This window comes from Amia ocellicauda, chromosome 9 (assembly GCF_036373705.1).
Source record: "Amia ocellicauda isolate fAmiCal2 chromosome 9, fAmiCal2.hap1, whole genome shotgun sequence".
Lineage (NCBI taxonomy): Eukaryota > Metazoa > Chordata > Actinopteri > Amiiformes > Amiidae > Amia > Amia ocellicauda.
This window is the reverse complement of record NC_089858.1, coordinates 14,919,160-14,937,786: the sequence shown is the minus strand read 5'-3', so window position 1 is coordinate 14,937,786 and position 18,627 is coordinate 14,919,160. Positions and strand designations below refer to the sequence as shown.

Here is an 18,627-nt window from a genome sequence, read left to right as displayed (position 1 = left end):
ACCATTAAAATTATAGACTGATCATTTCTTTGTCAGTGGGCAAACGTACAAAATCAGCAGGGGATCAAATACTTTTTTCCCTCGCTGTGTGTGTGTATGTATATGTGTGTGTGTGTGTGTGTGTGTGTGTATATAATATATATATATATATATATATGTGTGTATGTGTATATATATATATGTGTATATGTATATGTCTATGTATATAGAAGCAGGCTGGATACCGAGGACCACTGCAGGAAACCGGCTCCTGTTACAAACGCAGGAATACAAATTTATTCCTGTCTATGCTTGTGCCAACTCATCTGAGACCTGTAGCCTTCCCTCCATAATAAAACTAAAGCAAAACATGAACTTAAGACTTGTAAGGAATTTTTGCTGAAAGATGTATAGTGCTTAGATGCGTGTTAGTGGTAAATCACTAGAGTAGAGAAGAAGAATTAAAATATAAATATAAAAGTGTAAGTGGACAAAACATAAAAAAGAAGAGAGATGAATTAATGCCTTTAATGACAGTATGGCCATTAAATCCCAGAGAGGTTTCCAGGAATCTAAAACTCGTCCTACTCTTCATGTTGGACTGCAGAGGCTTGGGCTAGTCTCTTCCTCAGTCAACCATTAACCCAGTAAGGGTTGTTGTGTTTAAATGCAAAAGTGCCTGGGATTATTTATGCATAACTGTTTGAAATGATTTGGCATTCGGCACTTAAATACACCCCCCTGATTTCTTTCTGCCAGGTAGCATGATTTGATAGATCTGGCAGCATAATTCTGCTGACTTTCTTTGATCTGGGAACTGAAAGGCATTCTTTTTGACTTGTTCAGACTTGTCATTTAAACCCTTGTCCCCTTCCTGCACACAGCTGAGCAGCGGGCCTCCAGCAGGTTGTTTTTAATATCCCTCTAATATGCACCCCGCTGTTTAATTAGAAACCCGAATTCGGTCACAGTGAGGCCTGGGTGCAGGGGGCTCTGGGTCAATGAAAGTGACGTGCTCCGACAGACTGACTCCACACACCTGAGCCCAGATACTGCAGGGAAGGAATGAAATGCTCACCTGAAGAAATTCACCATGAACACTAAATTCAATGAGGGGGAAAAAGACCCTTGAACATTGCATTCCAGGAGTTATGGAGGTTTGCAGTTATTCCCTGAGTGCATCCATCCTAGGCAGTGAGGATGCAACTGTGTTCCCGTTGCTGTCTGTTAGCAGGAGCCTTTGTGTGCACCTCTGTTTTTGATAGGACTGCTCTGAGCTCCAGTCAGTGCTGTTTTGTTTATACTGCCAAGTTTGGTGGTGTAGTTCTGGATAGAAAACAGCAGAGGGCAGCATTAACTAGTCATATTTCTTTTAACTTTATATTTAATTATTTATTAATCTTCATGTTATTTTCCCCCCATGAATCACATCCTCATTCTTCAGACAGCTGGAGCAGGGCAGTGGGTTGCACTGGCCAGCTGTCTGTCTGTCTTATTTCAGTTCGTTGAACCCCAGATCTGTGTCGTTAATAACTATATCAAAAATAAATTCAGAAAGACGCATCAAGAGTAGACCCTGCAACCCATAATGTTAAAGGCACGGGCTTGTGCACAGACATCTCCCACGGTGTCTATCTTGCAAGTGCCCTGGGCTGTTTTGTCGTTACCAAACATGAATACACTCCTCACGGGAGTTGAGGTTATTAATAATAATAATAATAATATTATTATTATTTTTTTTTTCTTGGCAGAATTTAGTTCATTTGAGTTATGTACTTACATAGATAGTTACACTGCTGTTTCCTGCTATATAAAAAAAGTCTGCTTCATAACTATATTTTCACATTTTCATATCAGCATAGCATGTGTGCAGGGAGCAGAATTCACACAGTCTTCACAAAAGCTCCCTTTGATGGATGCCCCCTGTAACAATGAAAAACATCAGCCAGTTTAATGAGTTTTCTGTTGAGATTGTCCCTTGTATCTGTAGGTTGCTGCTATAGCATGTACTTACGTGCCGGGATGCTTTAGAAAATAGATGTCCGACTATGTACATGCTGTGAAAGTGTGCCCTACTTTCATGTGTGCTGCGCATCCCATCAGTTCGCAGTGCGGAGTCGGAGCACAGAGACCGGGTCGGTGCCAAACTGCTCTGACAGGAATTCCACTGCCACCCACTCTGTCCTCCCTAGAGAAGCCCTATTGGTCTCCACAGCAGTTAATCCCTCTGGGAACGGAGGGCTGCAGTGTGAGCACAGTGCCGCGGCAGCAGGGCAGTTGAGTAGCAGGGCAGGTTCGACCCGCCAGACTATGAACTGAACCTCTTCTGGGAGTGGGACGGAAAGGATGGTCAGCCACAACAGCAGTGCTAACGGGAAAGTGGTGCTGGAGACAGGTGAGCCCCCCACTTCGGTTCCTCCTGGTCTCTGTGTGCATCTATGATTTTTTTCCCTTGGTCTCTGTCTGTGTCTCGCTCTCTGGGCCGGTCACCCTGCAGGCAGACCAGCACCACGGCAGCCTCTCTGGACTGGAATCCCGTCCCGGGCTGCTCTGGGCCAGTGGCAGAGATTCTTGCCTTGTTGCATCCCTTTTCGTGATGCCAAGATAAGAGATGTCAAAATCTTTGGGGTTATTTATATTTCCATATCAAGTTAATTACTATTGGAGGGGTGTAGGAATGGTTAGTCTAGTGTTATTGGTACTTTTACATGTTTACATTATTTTAAGAACACATTTTTTAAGACGCCTCTATGGAGGTTCAGTGTCCAGAACCAGAGGTCAGCACAGGCAGCCATCAATCTGCCAGAGGCATGAATAATTGGTGGCTGGTATCTTTAATTAGTCAGCTCTTAATTGTGGAGGAGGGGAAAAAGGCAGGTTATTGACATAAATTATGACAAAAAATTAGTACAACACAGGAGGTGGTGAACTCACAAATGAGTATATGCGCTCTGAGCAGCAGGAGAGAGGGGCGACTCTCTAAAGTTTGACATGAAGCTGCCTCCTCTGCTTTGCAACTGTGAAGATAGAGGCGAGGTTTGCTGGGTGCTTTGGAATAGTCCTGTGTCTTGCAGTAAATCCATTTGTTTAACTCGGGTTTATTTAGAAATGATCAATAGTGCTGGTCTGCTGGAGAGGCGTGTATCATGTCCTGTAGCAGGAAAGGTCATTATGTCTAAGTCTGCAAAAGCAGAGAGAAGGAAATGGTTACAATATATTATGTTTACACTTCTTTCTACAGAGAGCATTTATTCTGACAAGCTTGTGGTGATTAACTGCTATACAAACACATTTTGAAAATAGATATTTTGAATAATATTAAATTATTACTTTATTACATATAAATCTGTTTTTTGTATTGTTATTGTTTATTAACTGCTGGTTTTGGCTTGATGTGTTTCTTAAGAATTTAAGAAGACGGACACTAGATTGTATAATTTTGCAATTCAGTAAATACAAATAATTGGATTAGTTTGGAGTTTGAAATGGTTTGTGGTACTAAATTATTTAAATGAATTACACTGTGGTAAGAATCTGAATTTGATAACCTTAACTAAGCAGTTTACTATGTATGACTGTGGACAAATTACAGATGTAAAAATGCTTTCTATTGTAGCCCCTTTAGAGATATTTTACCCAGTTATTTGCTTTAACTAAATATGTACACAATGTCAGGTGATTTGAACTCATCTCAAAGGGTGCACTGTTTCTCTTCTTCAGCAAGTCATGAAAACATAATTAAGAAATTCCTTGAACAGACCCTTCCAGCTTGAAGAGTAGAGACCTTTCATTAGATCCACCTTGGCCCTGAGCTCTGGGCGTGAGGTAGGGATACACTGAGCAGCCGAACGCAGCTCCCAAACACAGGAGGACCCAGAGCCCTGGCTCCGCTCGTTTCAATAAAGGGATTATTCTGTGGTCTGAGCTGCTAACAGACTGACATGTGAGCTAATTAGCTGTGCCAGCCACACAGAGAGCACTGGGTTTGATTTGAATTTGGGGAAGCGAAATCATTTCTAAAAATAAAAAAAAAATGAGTTTTAAAACTGATGATTGATTGCCTACTTTTGGCAGTACGTATATCCAGTCCAGGCGCAATAGCAAAGAGTATTGATCCCATATTGTCTCTCGCGGATGCAGTCCGAAACCATTTGCTGAAGCTGTCTGTTCTGGGGAGGCCCAGCTTCTCTGGCTGCCAGTGCAGGAGAGATCAGGGGACCTGTGAAGACCCAACAGCCATGCAAACGACTGTACCTTTCCATTAGAATATCAATTCACGTCCTCCATAGTTTTCGAGTACTGTGTGTTCATGTTTTCCAGCTGGGAGCCTGATTTGACATTGGTCGCTTTTTAACCCAGATCCGGACATGCACACTTATCACGGTTTGTGTTTGAAAGAGAGGTTAGATCTTTTCAGCGATGGGCATTCCCTGAGAACGTGCTGTTAAAGCCTTAGTTAGGCTAAGCTCAGAATTATATCATTTCCTGCGAAAGGTAAATGTATTAATGTAAAGAAATAGTCAAACGTCTGGGAGGATTTCACTTACTTCTTCCCATAACTGAAACAGAATCCAGCCACAAACAGAGAGAAAAGTTACATCAGTGCTTGTCCTTTCCCCCTGTCCTGAAGTCAGCATTTTAACAATATTACATTTTTAATAAAAAAAATCCAGTTGCTGCCTTGCTTTGTATTTTGAAGGCAATCTTGTATTTCCAGTTCCCAGTGAGCAGAGTTCATAATAATTCAATACTTTTGCCAGAGCCATTTAAGTGAGATTAGCAGAGACTAATCTCACAGTGTTAGGATTACTTCTTCCTAAATGGAAAATTAAGTTAATGCCCCAGAAATAATCACAGTAATCAAATTAGTTTGGGTGCTTCCCTTTTCTTGATATTTTACTGTAAATTCACTCAAGGCTGCAACCACTTAGGAGAGTATGAACTGAACATCGAGAGAGAGATGCCAAAATGCTTTTGTCACTTTAATAGCGGCCATCTACGGGCTAGGAAGTCATTGTGCAAAACACAATTATGTGCATATATCTTAAACTGCTGATCTAATAATTTATGGTGGATAAATAAATAATTGCACGAGTACCATTCTCCTCAACCTCTGTCCTTCATTCAGAATGTTTTCCCTCCCTTGGTGTACTTTTCTATTACTTTTGTTTCCCCCCATCTGCTAGTAAACCCTGTTTTACCATTTTGAAGCCTATGTGGAGCATGCGTGTTTATACATTCAAATGACCTGTGTGAGAAGCTGTTTCCTGGTCTGTCTGCTGAAGCTCTGGTCCCCAGCATGTGTGTGAGATACATCAGCCTTTCTTCAGACGCAGCTGTGATCCTATGTGTGCTTTTCTCTCTCTCCGTTTCCCAGGTCACGGAAACCACAAAGAAAACAGTCCTTTCCTGAATAACACAGACACTGCCAAAAGAAATGACTACTATGACAGGAACCTGGCCCTATTCGAGGTACAGACCCTCACTGCCCACCCTCCCCATGTGTGACTCCATTGTGGTCTCGAATGCCATTGCTCCTTGGGTTTGCTTTAACAAACCAATTGGAATGTTTGTCTTATCCTGATACTCAGAAATATGGTTGTAACCCAAAACAACAAATGAGTCAACCCTGATGCTGATGATGGCATGTCTTTATTGTTTTTTTTTTTATTATTCTCCATGATTTGCTCAGGAAGAGCTGGACATCCGGCCCAAAGTGTCGTCTCTCCTCAGCCGGCTGGTCAGCTACACCAACATCACACAGGGAGCCAAGGAGCATGAGGAGGCGGAGAGCGCAGAGGCCTCCAGGAAGAAGATGCCAAAGGTTTGCCCTTGTTTGTCCCCTCTCCCGATGCCTGCTCTGAAGTGCAGCCTGTATTCCCTTCCAAACCATGATCATACTCCTGTATTGTCTTCCCTGCAGGTGTCGTGCTGTTCCTATTAATGACTCCAAAAGCAAAGAAAGCATGTGCTGTTTAGCGGAGGGGGGTTAGCAATGTGCGTGTCATGTGACATAGCCCATGAATAAAGCTAGAAATAAGAGTCTATTCAGCATGCTTGCACAGCAATTGCCTTTTCATAGTGCAACCGAAATGTCCCCTTTTAAAAGCATCATCTGAAGCCTGTCTGGGGTAACTTCAGGACTATGGACGGCCAGTTCTGTCAATAAAAACGCCATTCAAGTGTCCACTCGGCTATATAAACACATTATCTAAACGGAGCACAACCAGTTTGTCTGCATGCGACAGGACTTCTTGTATAATATGATATTAAATCTGTATTTTGTTTTGTAGTGTCCAGGTTAGTGTAAATGGTAGTGTAGGATAGTCTAAGCAATAGTATTATTTAGGTTAGGAGTAGTAGAGAAGTGCATACATGATAGTATGTGATAGCTACACAATTAAAAGCTGGTGCTTTTCACAACACATCTATAAAAGAGCTGGGATTGCAGAATTAAACTTAATCATAATCAGGATCGTTTGTAGGGTGGTAGAGGTAGCAGTGTATGTAAATTACACTCTGGTTGGAAGTCGCCCTGCGTTGATGCCTGTGTCTGCTGTTCCCTCACTGTGGGAGTGTGAGCGGCCTGCAGTCCACAGCCCCCTACCCAGAGCAGGGTGTAAAACAGGGTCCGGCCTCCAGGGCTTCCCCATGATGCCAGCAGTCCCCTGAATAGCGGCCCGAAAGCGCTAACAGCCCCAGTTCCTCCCCCGGCGGGGCTGCGTCTCCTGCACTTCGAGAGCAGGGGTGACCTTCACATTCCCGCTCAATAGCTGTGATCGATAGGCTGTTCCTGCGCCCCACGCCATCTGCACAGCCACTTCCATGTGCAAAGACAGTGCATAACAGCAGCAAGCTGAGAGTACAGCAGTGTCATCATAAGTCTCCTGGTTTTTGTTTGTTTATTTGACTTTGGTTCAGTGAAATAACAGGAAAGAAGGAGGACAGGCCCTGACATCAGAGCTGCCCCTCAATGACGTGGGTATCTTTTACCATAACCTAAAATGGAAAAAGTGAGAGTCATATATATTTCAATCTGTGTAAGAGTAATAAGCAGTACACTACCGGAAGATAGCATGGCAGACACGGCTAACAGATGCATGAGGGACCTGGAGCAGTCTGACCAGCTGCTGCCAACAACCCCTTTGAGTCGGTCAGAATGAGCTTCATGTGTGAATCAAACTCAACAGGGCAGGGGTTGATTTTGGCCACAGATGTGTATATTGTGAGCTGGCATCCAGGAGGCAGAAACATAATTAATGAAAATGAAGGACTTTTATAAAAATCACATTGACCTGAAAAAGCAAAACTCCAATGAACTGAAATGGCTCCCCCAGTGACGGTCAGACCTCTCCCAGGGTCTCTCTCAGTGGGGTGCAAAGGGCATATATAGGAGCAGAAGAAAACCAGGACTACTTGAAAGCAAAACTGCAGGCAGAGAATATCGAGAGAGCTCACTTGAACCATTGTGCTTCCTTCCACAGCAGTTTGCAATCAGATGGTTGGTGTTAATTGCACTTTGTGAAATAATTAAAGATACCCCCAGGGGCTGGCTCAGAGGGCAGTCTGTACCCACGACCGAATAATAATCCACAGCACATGGCAAATAAAGAGAACCTGCTGCAGGTTTCACAAAGTGTTGTCACTAAAAGAGTGTGCAGTTTGTTTTGTTGTTTTTTGTTGTTGTTGTTCTTGATATCTTAGTTGGTTTTTTTTTTTTTCTGCTTCTTATGATTTATGGAATGTAGTTGTTTACTTGTCTATGATATAATTCCAGCTTTTTTCCTTCCACATTTAATTTTGTGTTCTGTCCTAAAATGAAAAACGAATAAAAAGATATTCAAGATATAAAAGTTAATAACCTCACGTTAATGAAATACAATTTAAACAATTAATTAATGGACAGATGGATAGATTAAAATAATTTAGGTTTAAACTGTGAGAAATTCAGAATGAAGTCTTGGTGACCCGCCTCTCTTCTCCTGTGCCCACAGTCTCCCAGCATGGGCACGCTGATGGGCGTGTACCTGCCCTGTCTGCAGAACATCTTCGGGGTCATTCTGTTCTTGCGTCTCACATGGATGGTGGGCACAGCAGGCATTCTGCAGTCCTTTTTCATCGTACTTATGTGCTGCTCCTGTGTAAGTGACCACAGACACCCCACCAACAGCACCTAACATGCCCCACAGGCTCATCCCAGCACCTCCTCTCATTCTACCTCAGGCATTAATTACTAAGTTGATTCATTATCAGGGGATACAATCTCTATGGTACCTAAAGGAATGACTGTTGAATGATTGTGTACTGTGTAATGAAAATGTGCTGGGAACATTACACTGAAGGACCACAAGTGGGTGCTGTAAACTGTCCGCCTGTCCTCAACCTCTCGGTCTCTTTACAATTTTTTTCTGGTATTTTGAGGCTTCCCTGTTTGATTTGTTAATAATAATAATAATAATAATAATAGTAATAATAATAATTATTATTATTATTATTATTTATTAGCAGCTGCCCTTGTCCAGGGCGACTTACAAAATATAATATGATTTGACCGCTCCTGGGCCTGATCAGGCTAGGGTGATGTAAGCTGGCACTATTCATGTGAAAATGTCATCAGATGACAAAGTGCAGATTACAGTTGCAATCTCTTACCCTTGATATTCAGATCAGACCAAGACGAAGCTGGTTGCTAATTGATTAACTATTTTCAGTTTCTGAACACTGTAACCTCCAGTCTATGTGAAGCACTTTGGATAAAAGCATCTGCTAATTGAACAATGAGTCAGACTCCCTCAGTTGGATATTAAAGACACTGTCTCACTCTCCTCTCATTTTCTCTTTTTACAGACGTTGCTTACAGCCATATCTATGAGTGCTATTGCCACTAATGGTGTTGTTCCAGGTAATACCTCTAAATTGTTAATGAATGCAAAAAAACAGTGTATGCACGTGCACACACACACATAGACACACACATGTACACATTGCACACACTCACACAGGATGATGTCTATAGCAAATTATTATATTAAAAGCCTACTAAAGTGCTTTAACTTTTGTTTTTCAATCTTTGATTTGCCCCAGATGTGACTGGTCCAGCTCCTACCCCCAGGACACATAATGGTATTAATTAAGATGGTGTTAAAGTTATTTTCAGTTGGTTTAAAGCACAAAACACAATTTAGTCAATTTAAAAGCTATAAACCAAATGTCCTGCTGGAAAGTGTTTTCAGTGTTTTCAATGTTCTCCAGTTGTTTCAGAGCGGCCCCAGACACGGGTCAGTGTGTTGTGTTTGAGTGTTGGTCCCCAGTGATGGTCAGGCTGTAATGATTTCCTGCTTGCCTTTACAGCGGGCGGCTCATACTTCATGATCTCACGCTCTCTGGGGCCGGAGTTTGGGGGGGCCGTGGGGCTGTGCTTCTACCTGGGTACCACCTTCGCAGCGGCCATGTACATACTGGGAGCCATTGAGATCCTCCTGGTGAGTCCCGCTGCTCAGGAAAGAGCCTGGTAGATAGTGTCCACATGCCTGGGGAGGATGGGGGGAATTTGGGGGGGGATCTTCTGCAGTGGTTCTGGTATCCATATGGAATATGGTGGGGGGTCACTTTCACAGTCATTCTTTTGTTGTGCTTAAAACCCTTATCAGGAATCCCTCAGTGCTGCAGAGGCAGGGAGTGGCTGTGTCAGAGTCCAGATGCACTGAGAAAAGTCCTATGTCTGATTTTTTTTCATTCTTTCTTTTTTTGGACAGAAATACATTGTCCCGCAGGCGGCCGTTTTCCATGGGGGGGAAAGCGCCCTGTTGAACAACATGAGGGTGTATGGCACCATCTTCCTCAGCCTCATGGCACTGGTGGTTTTCGTTGGGGTCAAATATGTCAACAAGTTCGCCTCTCTCTTCCTGGCCTGCGTCATCATCTCCATCGTGTCCATCTACGCTGGAGCAGTCAAGTCCATTTTTGACCCTCCTGAATTCCCGTGCGTGTTGAGCCGCATTTTTGTGTTTTTATGTCTTAAGGGTGAAACTGAAGGGGTTTGGTTGTTTTATACAGCAGACCACTGACCCACTGCGGGGGCAGGCGCCAGAGTTACTTTTTGTTTTTAGACAAACTGTTAATTACTCTGTAGATTCAAGTGCTGAGCTACTGTGTGTTCAACATATTTAATGTTTAGTTGAGTTAGAGGGACCTGTAAAAAATACTGGATCATAACTGTCCGGGAAGGGGGCCATCACTACAGCCAACTCGCCTGATCCCTCACCTCAGAGTTCCCCTCATTTCAGAATTCCTCTGAAGTTTGACTTGTGATTTCTTCCTCAGTTGTTCTTACTATACTGGGACCGAGGAGCATGCAGTTCTTTTGAAATGTGCTAACACTGTAGCTCCTGTCCCTTCTTTAGGATCTGCATGCTGGGCAACAGGACTCTGGTCAGGGACCTGTTCGACATCTGTGGGAAGACGGTGACAGTGGGCAATGAGACTATGGCCAGCCAGCTGTGGGAGAACTTCTGCAGCTCTGGGAACATGACAACCCACCAGTGTGACGCGTTCTTTGCACACAACAATGTGACAGAGATCCGGGGAATCCCCGGGTTGGCCAGCGGTATCATCAGAGGTATGGCGCATTCTTGAGCTCATCCTCGCATTCAGGTTTTCATGCCAACTGCACAGTTTGTCTCTCTATTCAAGGATACTTACTTGCTGCTTTTATTTAAGTCCAGGTCTTAATGGAAGTTGGTCTCTGAGTATGGTGGGGTTGGGTGCAGTGTCCATGTGTTAACACTAATGATTCCTCTGCTGTGTTTTAACCCCCTGTCCTCCGTGGTCATTGGTGTGATGGTGGGGCCGCGCTGCTCTGCAGAGAACATGTGGAGTTTCTACTTGCAGAAGGGTCAGATCCTGGAGAAGGCCAGCCTGCCTTCCACGGATGTCCACGGCTCGGCAGAGAATTCCCACCTGTACGTCTCGGCCGACATCGCCACCTCGTTCACCGTGCTCGTGGGCATCTTCTTCCCATCAGTCACAGGTGAGCCCTGCCAGCAACTGAGCTCCTTAACTGATCCGAATGTACTTAACTACAACCTGCAGCTGAAGTTCACTCAAATAATTAAGGATTATCAGCACAAACGAAGGCTTACACTGCAGTGCAGTGGAACAGAGGAGTCCTGCCCCTCACAGGGAAGAGAAGCTGTGGCAATGGGATGAGATTTTGTAGGTTCAGGCTGCTGCCATGTCTAAAGCTGATGGATTTCTTTGCTGTCCCCTAGGTATCATGGCTGGGTCCAACAGGTCTGGAGATCTGAAGGATGCACAGAAGTCCATCCCTGTGGGAACAATCCTGGCCATCATCACAACATCTCTAGTTTGTATCCTTTCCTGGTCCTGAAGGAAGTGCAGGATTGTTTCCTTAGCCCTGTCAGCATGGTTACTGCCTCTAGGACAGGGCACTCCTATGTTGTTTTGGATAGTCTCCATTTTAATGTTTTTATCAGTTTGTGAACAATTTCAATGTTTCATTTATGTTTACGTACTGCTATTGAATAAGTTAAGTCCTTATTTTAACCTGGTAGGAAGGGATTTGCATTTTAATGTGGACTATAGCAATGAGGTCAGCACGTGGCAGACCATGTGATGCATAAAACTGTCACAATCCATTTCCTGGGTGTATACATTACTGTAAATGGTTTCTCTTTTAATCTGCTCAGAACTGCTCCTACTTGAACATTACTTTTGAATATATAATACATCCAGATCAGGGTGAGGGCAGATCCATCACTCACCTGGACTCTAGGTGTGACTAACATGCAAATTTGCAAATGTGTACTTGGCCTGCTTTAGTAGTCTGTTGACAATGCCATGTGTCAGAAGAGCAGTGTGCCACAGAATAGAGTAAATAAGTTACATAAACTTTTAGATTAAATCTATATTTGCCTTTGGGTATTCATAGACTGTAATAGAGCGTGGCCAGTGGACAGGTGTTATGAGACAGCGAGAGGCAGTGCTAAGCACTGTTCTAGTCCTTGACTCTGCGCCTCAGACCTGAGCTCTGTGGTGCTGTTTGGGGCATGCGTCGAAGGAGCAGTGCTGAGAGACAAGTAAGTATTTCAGTAGGCTGTGGGTGGCACTCCCATTAGATTCTGCCTGGACCAACCGATCTGCCCTGGGGCCGGAGCACACCACACCACACTGGCAGCTTGGTGACTTCACTTGCATGTTGTGAGAAATCGCACATGGGCAGATGTGCTATATTTTTTATATTTTTTAATGATTTGTTTCCTGCTGCACTGTTGTCTTCATGGTGGGAGGGTTTCCACTTCCACTTGCAGTTTCTCAGAACTTTTCACCATTTTCCACTGAGACAAATAGTGCAGGTTTTCTTTATGAATTACCACATATGAGTGATTATGTTGTGTATAAGTGCTAAGTCCTTTAGTGTTTTGTTGTGATGGAGAAATCTGTCTCTGTGGCCACTAGTCATCCAGCAGGGCGCAATCCAAGAGGTTTTATAGATCACACTGAAAGTGGTACATTTTCTCACAGCGTTTCATCCTGCACAATTAAGCAATGAGTGTTTCAGTAAATACCTCAATTTAGAGATCATTCAGAAGATCAGCCCTTTTTTTTTTTTTTTTTTTACTGCCATTTCCAAAATATTGTAGCAAATATTCCTAATGAGATCGTTACCCGCTTCTCGTTGACATTTTGATCCTATAAGTTGTTTGTATGTATTTATTTTACCGTAATTATCTCCTCACACAATCTGCTGTGTATTTTGGTCTGTAACTACCAAGAAACCGCTCACAGATGCTGCTACCCAACAACCCTCTATTCTGATTGGCCATCACTTGGAATTATCCAATCATAAGCGAGAACTGATTATCAAAGGAGATTATCAAGTTTCCAAAACAGTCTGTCACAGTCTCACAGGTAATTTATGAGATTGTGTGCTTCATTGTGCATAAAATTGTTACGTTAATCGCATTACTTATTCGCATATTATTTCAACCAAAAAACAATCAAGGAAATAGTTAAAATACATGAATAAACATAATTTTAATTATTTAGAATTGAGAAACATGGGATTGAAAAATTGGTGCTCTGCCAAGATCCGGCTCCACTACACCCATGCATGCATGCATGCATGCATAAATAAATGGTCATCTAGGGCTGATCTATGAGATCTCTTTGCATGAGGGTAGGAAACTCACTGGCCTGAAGTGTTTTGACCGCTCCGCCTGCGCTCAGTAGCACATGAGTTGACACTCCTGAGGTGCTTCTGCCGCTTCCTCATTGTGCTCTGTCTGTGCTCTGCCCACACTGTGCCGTGTTCCTGCAGGTTCGGGGACGCAGTGAGTAAGAACCTGGTAGTGGGCATACTGTCCTGGCCATCGCCCTGGGTCATTGTGATTGGCTCCTTCTTCTCCACGGTGGGCGCTGGACTGCAGAGCCTGACGGGAGCCCCTCGCCTGCTGCAGGCCATCGCCAAGGACAACATCATCCCCTTCCTCAGGGTGCGACCCCCTACACCCACCAGCACACACACTCATTCATACCCTCCAATGAGGGTTAATGGAGAGGGCTCCTCTCCCTCTGTCTGGGGCTGAATCTCGGCAGGAGGGCTGTGACACTCACAGGCAGGGTTGCTGTAGTGTGAATCAGAGTTCACCCTGGAGATGCACTTCAGTTTCAACTCCCTGTGAGACATTGAGGCCATACTGCTATTGCACAACCATGGACCTCTGTTTAATGGCTGAGCCATAACAGGCATTTTGGTTCTTCTGGATAAGAAGGATAAGTGTTTGTTGCTTTTCCTGTTTTGTTTGTTTGCATTCTTTTTCACTTTGAGTTTAAGGACCTTTCTTTCAATGTTTGAGTAGAAAGGAATCTTGCTGAAAGCATCCCTGTGACAGAGCAACTGTTGAGAGTCAGTCAAGCTGTAAATAAAGCCATGAGGTGTGGAATTCACAGCACATTGTGGTTTAGCTCCACGTCTAACTGTCGAGTAAGCGATGACAGATTGAATTTTATTGACTGTGCTCTCACGTCCAAAACAGGCAATTCATATAAGATGATATAAAAAGCTATTTAGAAAGCTGTTTTGGATTAAGAATGGGACTTGGTGTGGGCTGGTTTGCATTGTTTTGCTTTTTGCAGATACACTTCTTGTCCTTAAAGCAAAGTGTTCATATGTGTGTGATGTATGTTTTTTCCACTGCAATATACTGTCTGATATTCAGGTGGTGTGTTATACAAATTATATTGTTGTTGATGAGCAGCATGTGTGACGTGTGTGTTTGATTGGCAGGTGTTTGGGCATGGCAAGGCCAACGGGGAACCCACCTGGGCACTGCTGCTGACCGGCCTGATCGCGGAGCTGGGCATCCTCATCGCCTCGCTGGACATGGTAGCTCCCATCCTCTCCATGTAAGCCCTCCTCCGACAAGGACTTGCCCGCATGGGAGTAGGAGCAACTGTAGTCATGGCAGCGGTGGTGGTAGTGGTTCATTTTGTAGCACCAGCTTACAGCTGTGTTTGAAAGCTTGCCTGTTTGTATGTAAAACGTTAATAGCATTACTTATTCTCATCATATTATTTCAACAAAACAAACAAACAAATATTTAAAATACATGTGTTCATAATGTTAAATATTTAGAATTGAGAAACATGGATTGAAAAAGTGTCGCCCAAGATCCAGCTCCACTACACCCCTGCGTGGGTCTTGGAACTTTTGAGAATCTCCAAAAGGAAAGTCTGTTGGTGCAAATCCATCTTAGAGACACCAATCTAATATGGCCATCAGATGCATTGGAGCAGTTTTGGGGTCAGTGTGTAGAGGGGGTATGGTCCAAGTGAGCTGGGCTGGGGAGCTGTGGCAGTGCTTCACTGTGCTGTACTCTGTGGTCTGGGATCCAGAAAATGGAATTCAGCCAAGATTGTAATTCATTTTCCTTTGGTTTTCCCCTGGGTGTCATTGCTCTTTACCAATAAAGCCATTGAGAATATTCCTGGAATGCATTGTTGTACTAACTGGTTACATATTCCAATTTAAATCAAATGTGATCCTACAGTCTCTGAGGGTCGCAAAGTATAGGTCACGACCCAGTCTGTGTCGCAGAAGATAAGGCACTGGGTCGTTTGCAAATTAAAAATATAAAATGTTTTTTGGTAGTTTTAAAATAACATTGCACACTTATTTTAAAGTCAGGCCAGTTACTTGTATCAAGCAAGACTTATTTGTTTGGAGTGAGTTCCCTTACGCACAAGGCACTACATGTGATCAAAACGTAGCAGCTTCAAATGTAACTAATTGCACCTAACATAATGTCAACTGTATTCTGAATCTGAACAGTCTATTTATTGTTGCTGGTTAAGACTAACATTTTAAAAGTTTACAATGGATTGTTTTGTTATACGAAAAATAAGTTCCGAATCAAATCCATCTATGTCCCATGCCAATGTAAGTACGCCACCCGCATCAGTTAGTTCTACTGCCAAATCGGCCACCTTAAAAGAAAAATAAATCATGGATGCGGCAGTATAATGACTCCTTTTTTAAATTTTGGTTTTATAAATTGTGGTACGGTAAATGAGGAACCTAAGCCCTAGTGTGTTGTTTGCAGTGAGGTGCTTGCAAACGAAAGTTTGAAACCTTCAAAACGTAAGAGACATTTAGAAACCAAACACTGTAAATCGTGGATAAGCCTATGGAGTTTTTTTCAACGAAAGCAACTCAGTTGAATTTATCGGCTGAAGTTCTGAATCGCTACCTTGAATGACAAGGCACAACTGGCTTCTATTTGGTTGCCGCGTGGCAAAAGAAGAAATTCTGCGTGCAATTTTTGGATCAGTATTGTCAAAGAATATCCACTGTTAAGTAAGATTAGTGTTCTGTTGTTGCTGCCTTTCACAACAAACTACATGTGCGAACTGGGATTTTCGACTTTGACAAGGTTAAAAACAAAAGAAAGAAACCGACTCAATAGTGCACTTGACATGCGAGTAGCGCTTTCATCCTGTGACCTGGATAGGAGTGAGGATCATGAACAGAAAAGTTAGAAAATCACTGCTCTAAGGCACACCCTCTGTTGTGCTGGTTTAGCTGGTCCATTAACCACAGGGCTCAGCTGTAGCACCAGGGGAGCTCAATGAAAACTCACAGCCACTTCCTGTCTGTAAGAGTGGCTTTTATGTGTAACTGTATGAGTTTAGAGTATTCTTTTCTATAATCTAGAGTCACAGTTCATATTGGTGTGTGTGTGTATGTGTATGTATTTATATATATATATATATATATAATATATGTGTGTAAATCTGTTGAAGGTAGAGCTGTTTGCTTTGTGCCATATCATTTTTTTTAAAACAATAATTCTGTTGTGTTTTTAAGGGGAAAAGATTTGAATTTCCAGCTACAAGGTAGTGTTAAGTTTTTTCTCTATCAATAGTAGCTTACTTGTGCCAAGAGTTAAACAGTGTCATTTCAACACTTCACACCAGTAATATGTTGCGTCATGAAGATTTCTTGGCAGGGGTTCTAGACCTTTTCAAACTCAATCATGCAGTTATAAAAACACCACAATATTTGTTTTGCTTGGCTGGGAGGCAGTTTTCTATGAATCCTCTAGGTGATCCTCTAAATTAGGGGTTCCCAACACTGCTAATGGACGACCCCTACCCTGCTGGTTTTTGTTCCAACCGTGCTCTTAATTACTTAATTGAACTAATGACAGGCGCATGTTAAAGCCCTGTTTGTGTCTGTGCCTTGCTACAGGTTCTTCCTGATGTGCTACCTGTTTGTGAACCTGGCCTGTGCCGTGCAGACCCTCCTCAGGACCCCTAACTGGAGGCCGCGGTTCAAGTACTATCACTGGTAAGGCAGCCAGTGGCCCACTGAGCGCACTGCAGCATGCAGTTTACTGGGCCTTGTTCTGCAAGGCAGTTTTCAGGCAGTGATTCAGTGGCATACAGTGGGGGGAAAAAGTATTTGATCCCCTGCTGATTTTGTACGTTTGCCCACTGACAAAGAAATGATCAGTCTATAATTTTAATGGTAGGTGTATTTTAACAGTGAGAGACAGAATAACAACAAAAAAATCCAGAAAAACGCATTTCAAAAAAGTTATACACATCTCAGGAGGGATTTTGTCCCACTCCTCTTTGCAAATCCTCTCCAAGTCATTAAGGTTTCGAGGCTGACGTTTGGCAACTCGAACCTTCAGCTCCCTCCACAGATTTTCTATGGGATTAAGGTCTGGAGACTGGCTAGACCACTCCAGGACCTTAATGTGCTTCTTCTTGAGCCACTCCTTTGTTGCCTTGGCTGTGTGTCTTGGGTCATTGTCATGCTGGAATACCCATCCACAACCCATTTTCAATGCCCTGGCTGAGGGCTGGCTCACCCACTATTTGATGGTACATGGCCCCGTCCATCGTCCCTTTGATGCGGTGCAGTTGTCCTGTCCCCTTAGCAGAAAAACACCCCCAAAGCATAATGTTTCCACCTCCATGTTTGACGGTGGGGATGGTGTTCTTGGGGTCATTCCTCCTCCTCCAAACCCAGCGAGTTGAGATGATGCCAAAGAGCTTGATTTTGATCTGACCACAAAACTTTCACCCAGTTCTACTCTGAATCATTCAGATGTTCATTGGCAAACTTCAGACGGGCCTGTACATGTGCTTTCTTGAGCAGGGGGACCTTGCGGGTGCTGCAGGATTTCAGTCCTTCACGGCGTAGTGTGTTACTATGGTCCCAGCTGCCTTGAGATCATTAACAAGATCCTCCCGTGTAGTTCTGTGCCGATTCCTCACCGTTCTCATGATCATTGAAACTCCACGAGGTGAGATCTTGCATGGAGCCCCAGACCGAGGGAGACTGACAGTTATTTTGTGTTTCTTCCATTTGCGAATAATCGCACCAACTGTTGTCACCTTCTCACCAAGCTGCTTGGCGATGGTCTTGTAGCCCATTCCAGCCTTGTGTAGGTCTACAATCTTGTCCCTGACATCCTTGAACAGCTCTTTGGTCTTGGCCATGGTGGAGAGTTTGGAATCTGATTGATTGATTGCTTCTGTGGACAGGTGTCTTTTATACAGGTAACGAGCTGAGATTAGGAGCACTCCCTTTAAGAGAGTGCTCCTAATCTCAGCTCGTTACCTGTATAAAAGACACCTGGGAGCCAGAAATCTTGCTGATTGATAGGGGATCAATTTTTGTTGTTATTCTGTCTCTCACTGTTAAAATACACCTACCATTAAAATTATAGAATGATCATTTCTTTGTCAGTGGGCAAACGTACAAAATCAGCAGGGGATCAAATAATTTTTTCCCTCACTGTATATTGCAGGGTGGTTTTTGTGGCAGCTTTTAAACTGTCCTCTCTTTTTCATGAATGGCAATGTTGCTATTAGTGTTTTGAATAAACTGAAAAGTGTTGTACGATTATTATTTTTGCAACGGTTTGCTACTTATGTAAATAAGTAGGTTTTACTTTTATGTAGTCATGCACTCCACAATTACTCCTTTTCATAATCTGTGCACTGGCAAGTAAAAACCTATTTCCTATCACTTAATCTAAAATGTATATGTTTTCCAGTTACTGAAGCATGCTCTCCCAGGCAGTGCCTGTGTGGACTTGCTGCTCATAATAA

General features: G+C 43.2%; 1 protein-coding gene across 2 annotated transcripts in view; it reads left to right on the top strand.

Moving 5' to 3' along the window:
- Positions 1 to 18,627, top strand: part of slc12a4 (solute carrier family 12 member 4) — a 36,069-nt gene that overhangs the window by 10,227 nt on the left and 7,215 nt on the right. The window contains exons 1-14 of one of the 2 annotated variants that reach the window (XM_066713395.1): positions 2,262 to 2,374; positions 5,357 to 5,451; positions 5,672 to 5,803; positions 7,974 to 8,120; positions 8,827 to 8,881; positions 9,331 to 9,461; positions 9,735 to 9,961; positions 10,383 to 10,597; positions 10,844 to 11,008; positions 11,250 to 11,348; positions 12,020 to 12,077; positions 13,319 to 13,493; positions 14,288 to 14,406; positions 16,751 to 16,849. In XM_066713395.1, coding sequence (XP_066569492.1) covers positions 2,326 to 2,374; positions 5,357 to 5,451; positions 5,672 to 5,803; positions 7,974 to 8,120; positions 8,827 to 8,881; positions 9,331 to 9,461; positions 9,735 to 9,961; positions 10,383 to 10,597; positions 10,844 to 11,008; positions 11,250 to 11,348; positions 12,020 to 12,077; positions 13,319 to 13,493; positions 14,288 to 14,406; positions 16,751 to 16,849 — 1,766 coding nt within the window. In that variant the 5' untranslated portion in view covers positions 2,262 to 2,325. Of the gene's footprint in view, positions 1 to 2,261; positions 2,375 to 5,356; positions 5,452 to 5,671; positions 5,804 to 7,973; positions 8,121 to 8,826; positions 8,882 to 9,330; positions 9,462 to 9,734; positions 9,962 to 10,382; positions 10,598 to 10,843; positions 11,009 to 11,249; positions 11,349 to 12,019; positions 12,078 to 13,318; positions 13,494 to 14,287; positions 14,407 to 16,750; positions 16,850 to 18,627 lie in introns of those variants that run through there. The other variant, XM_066713394.1, reaches the window with a different exon arrangement.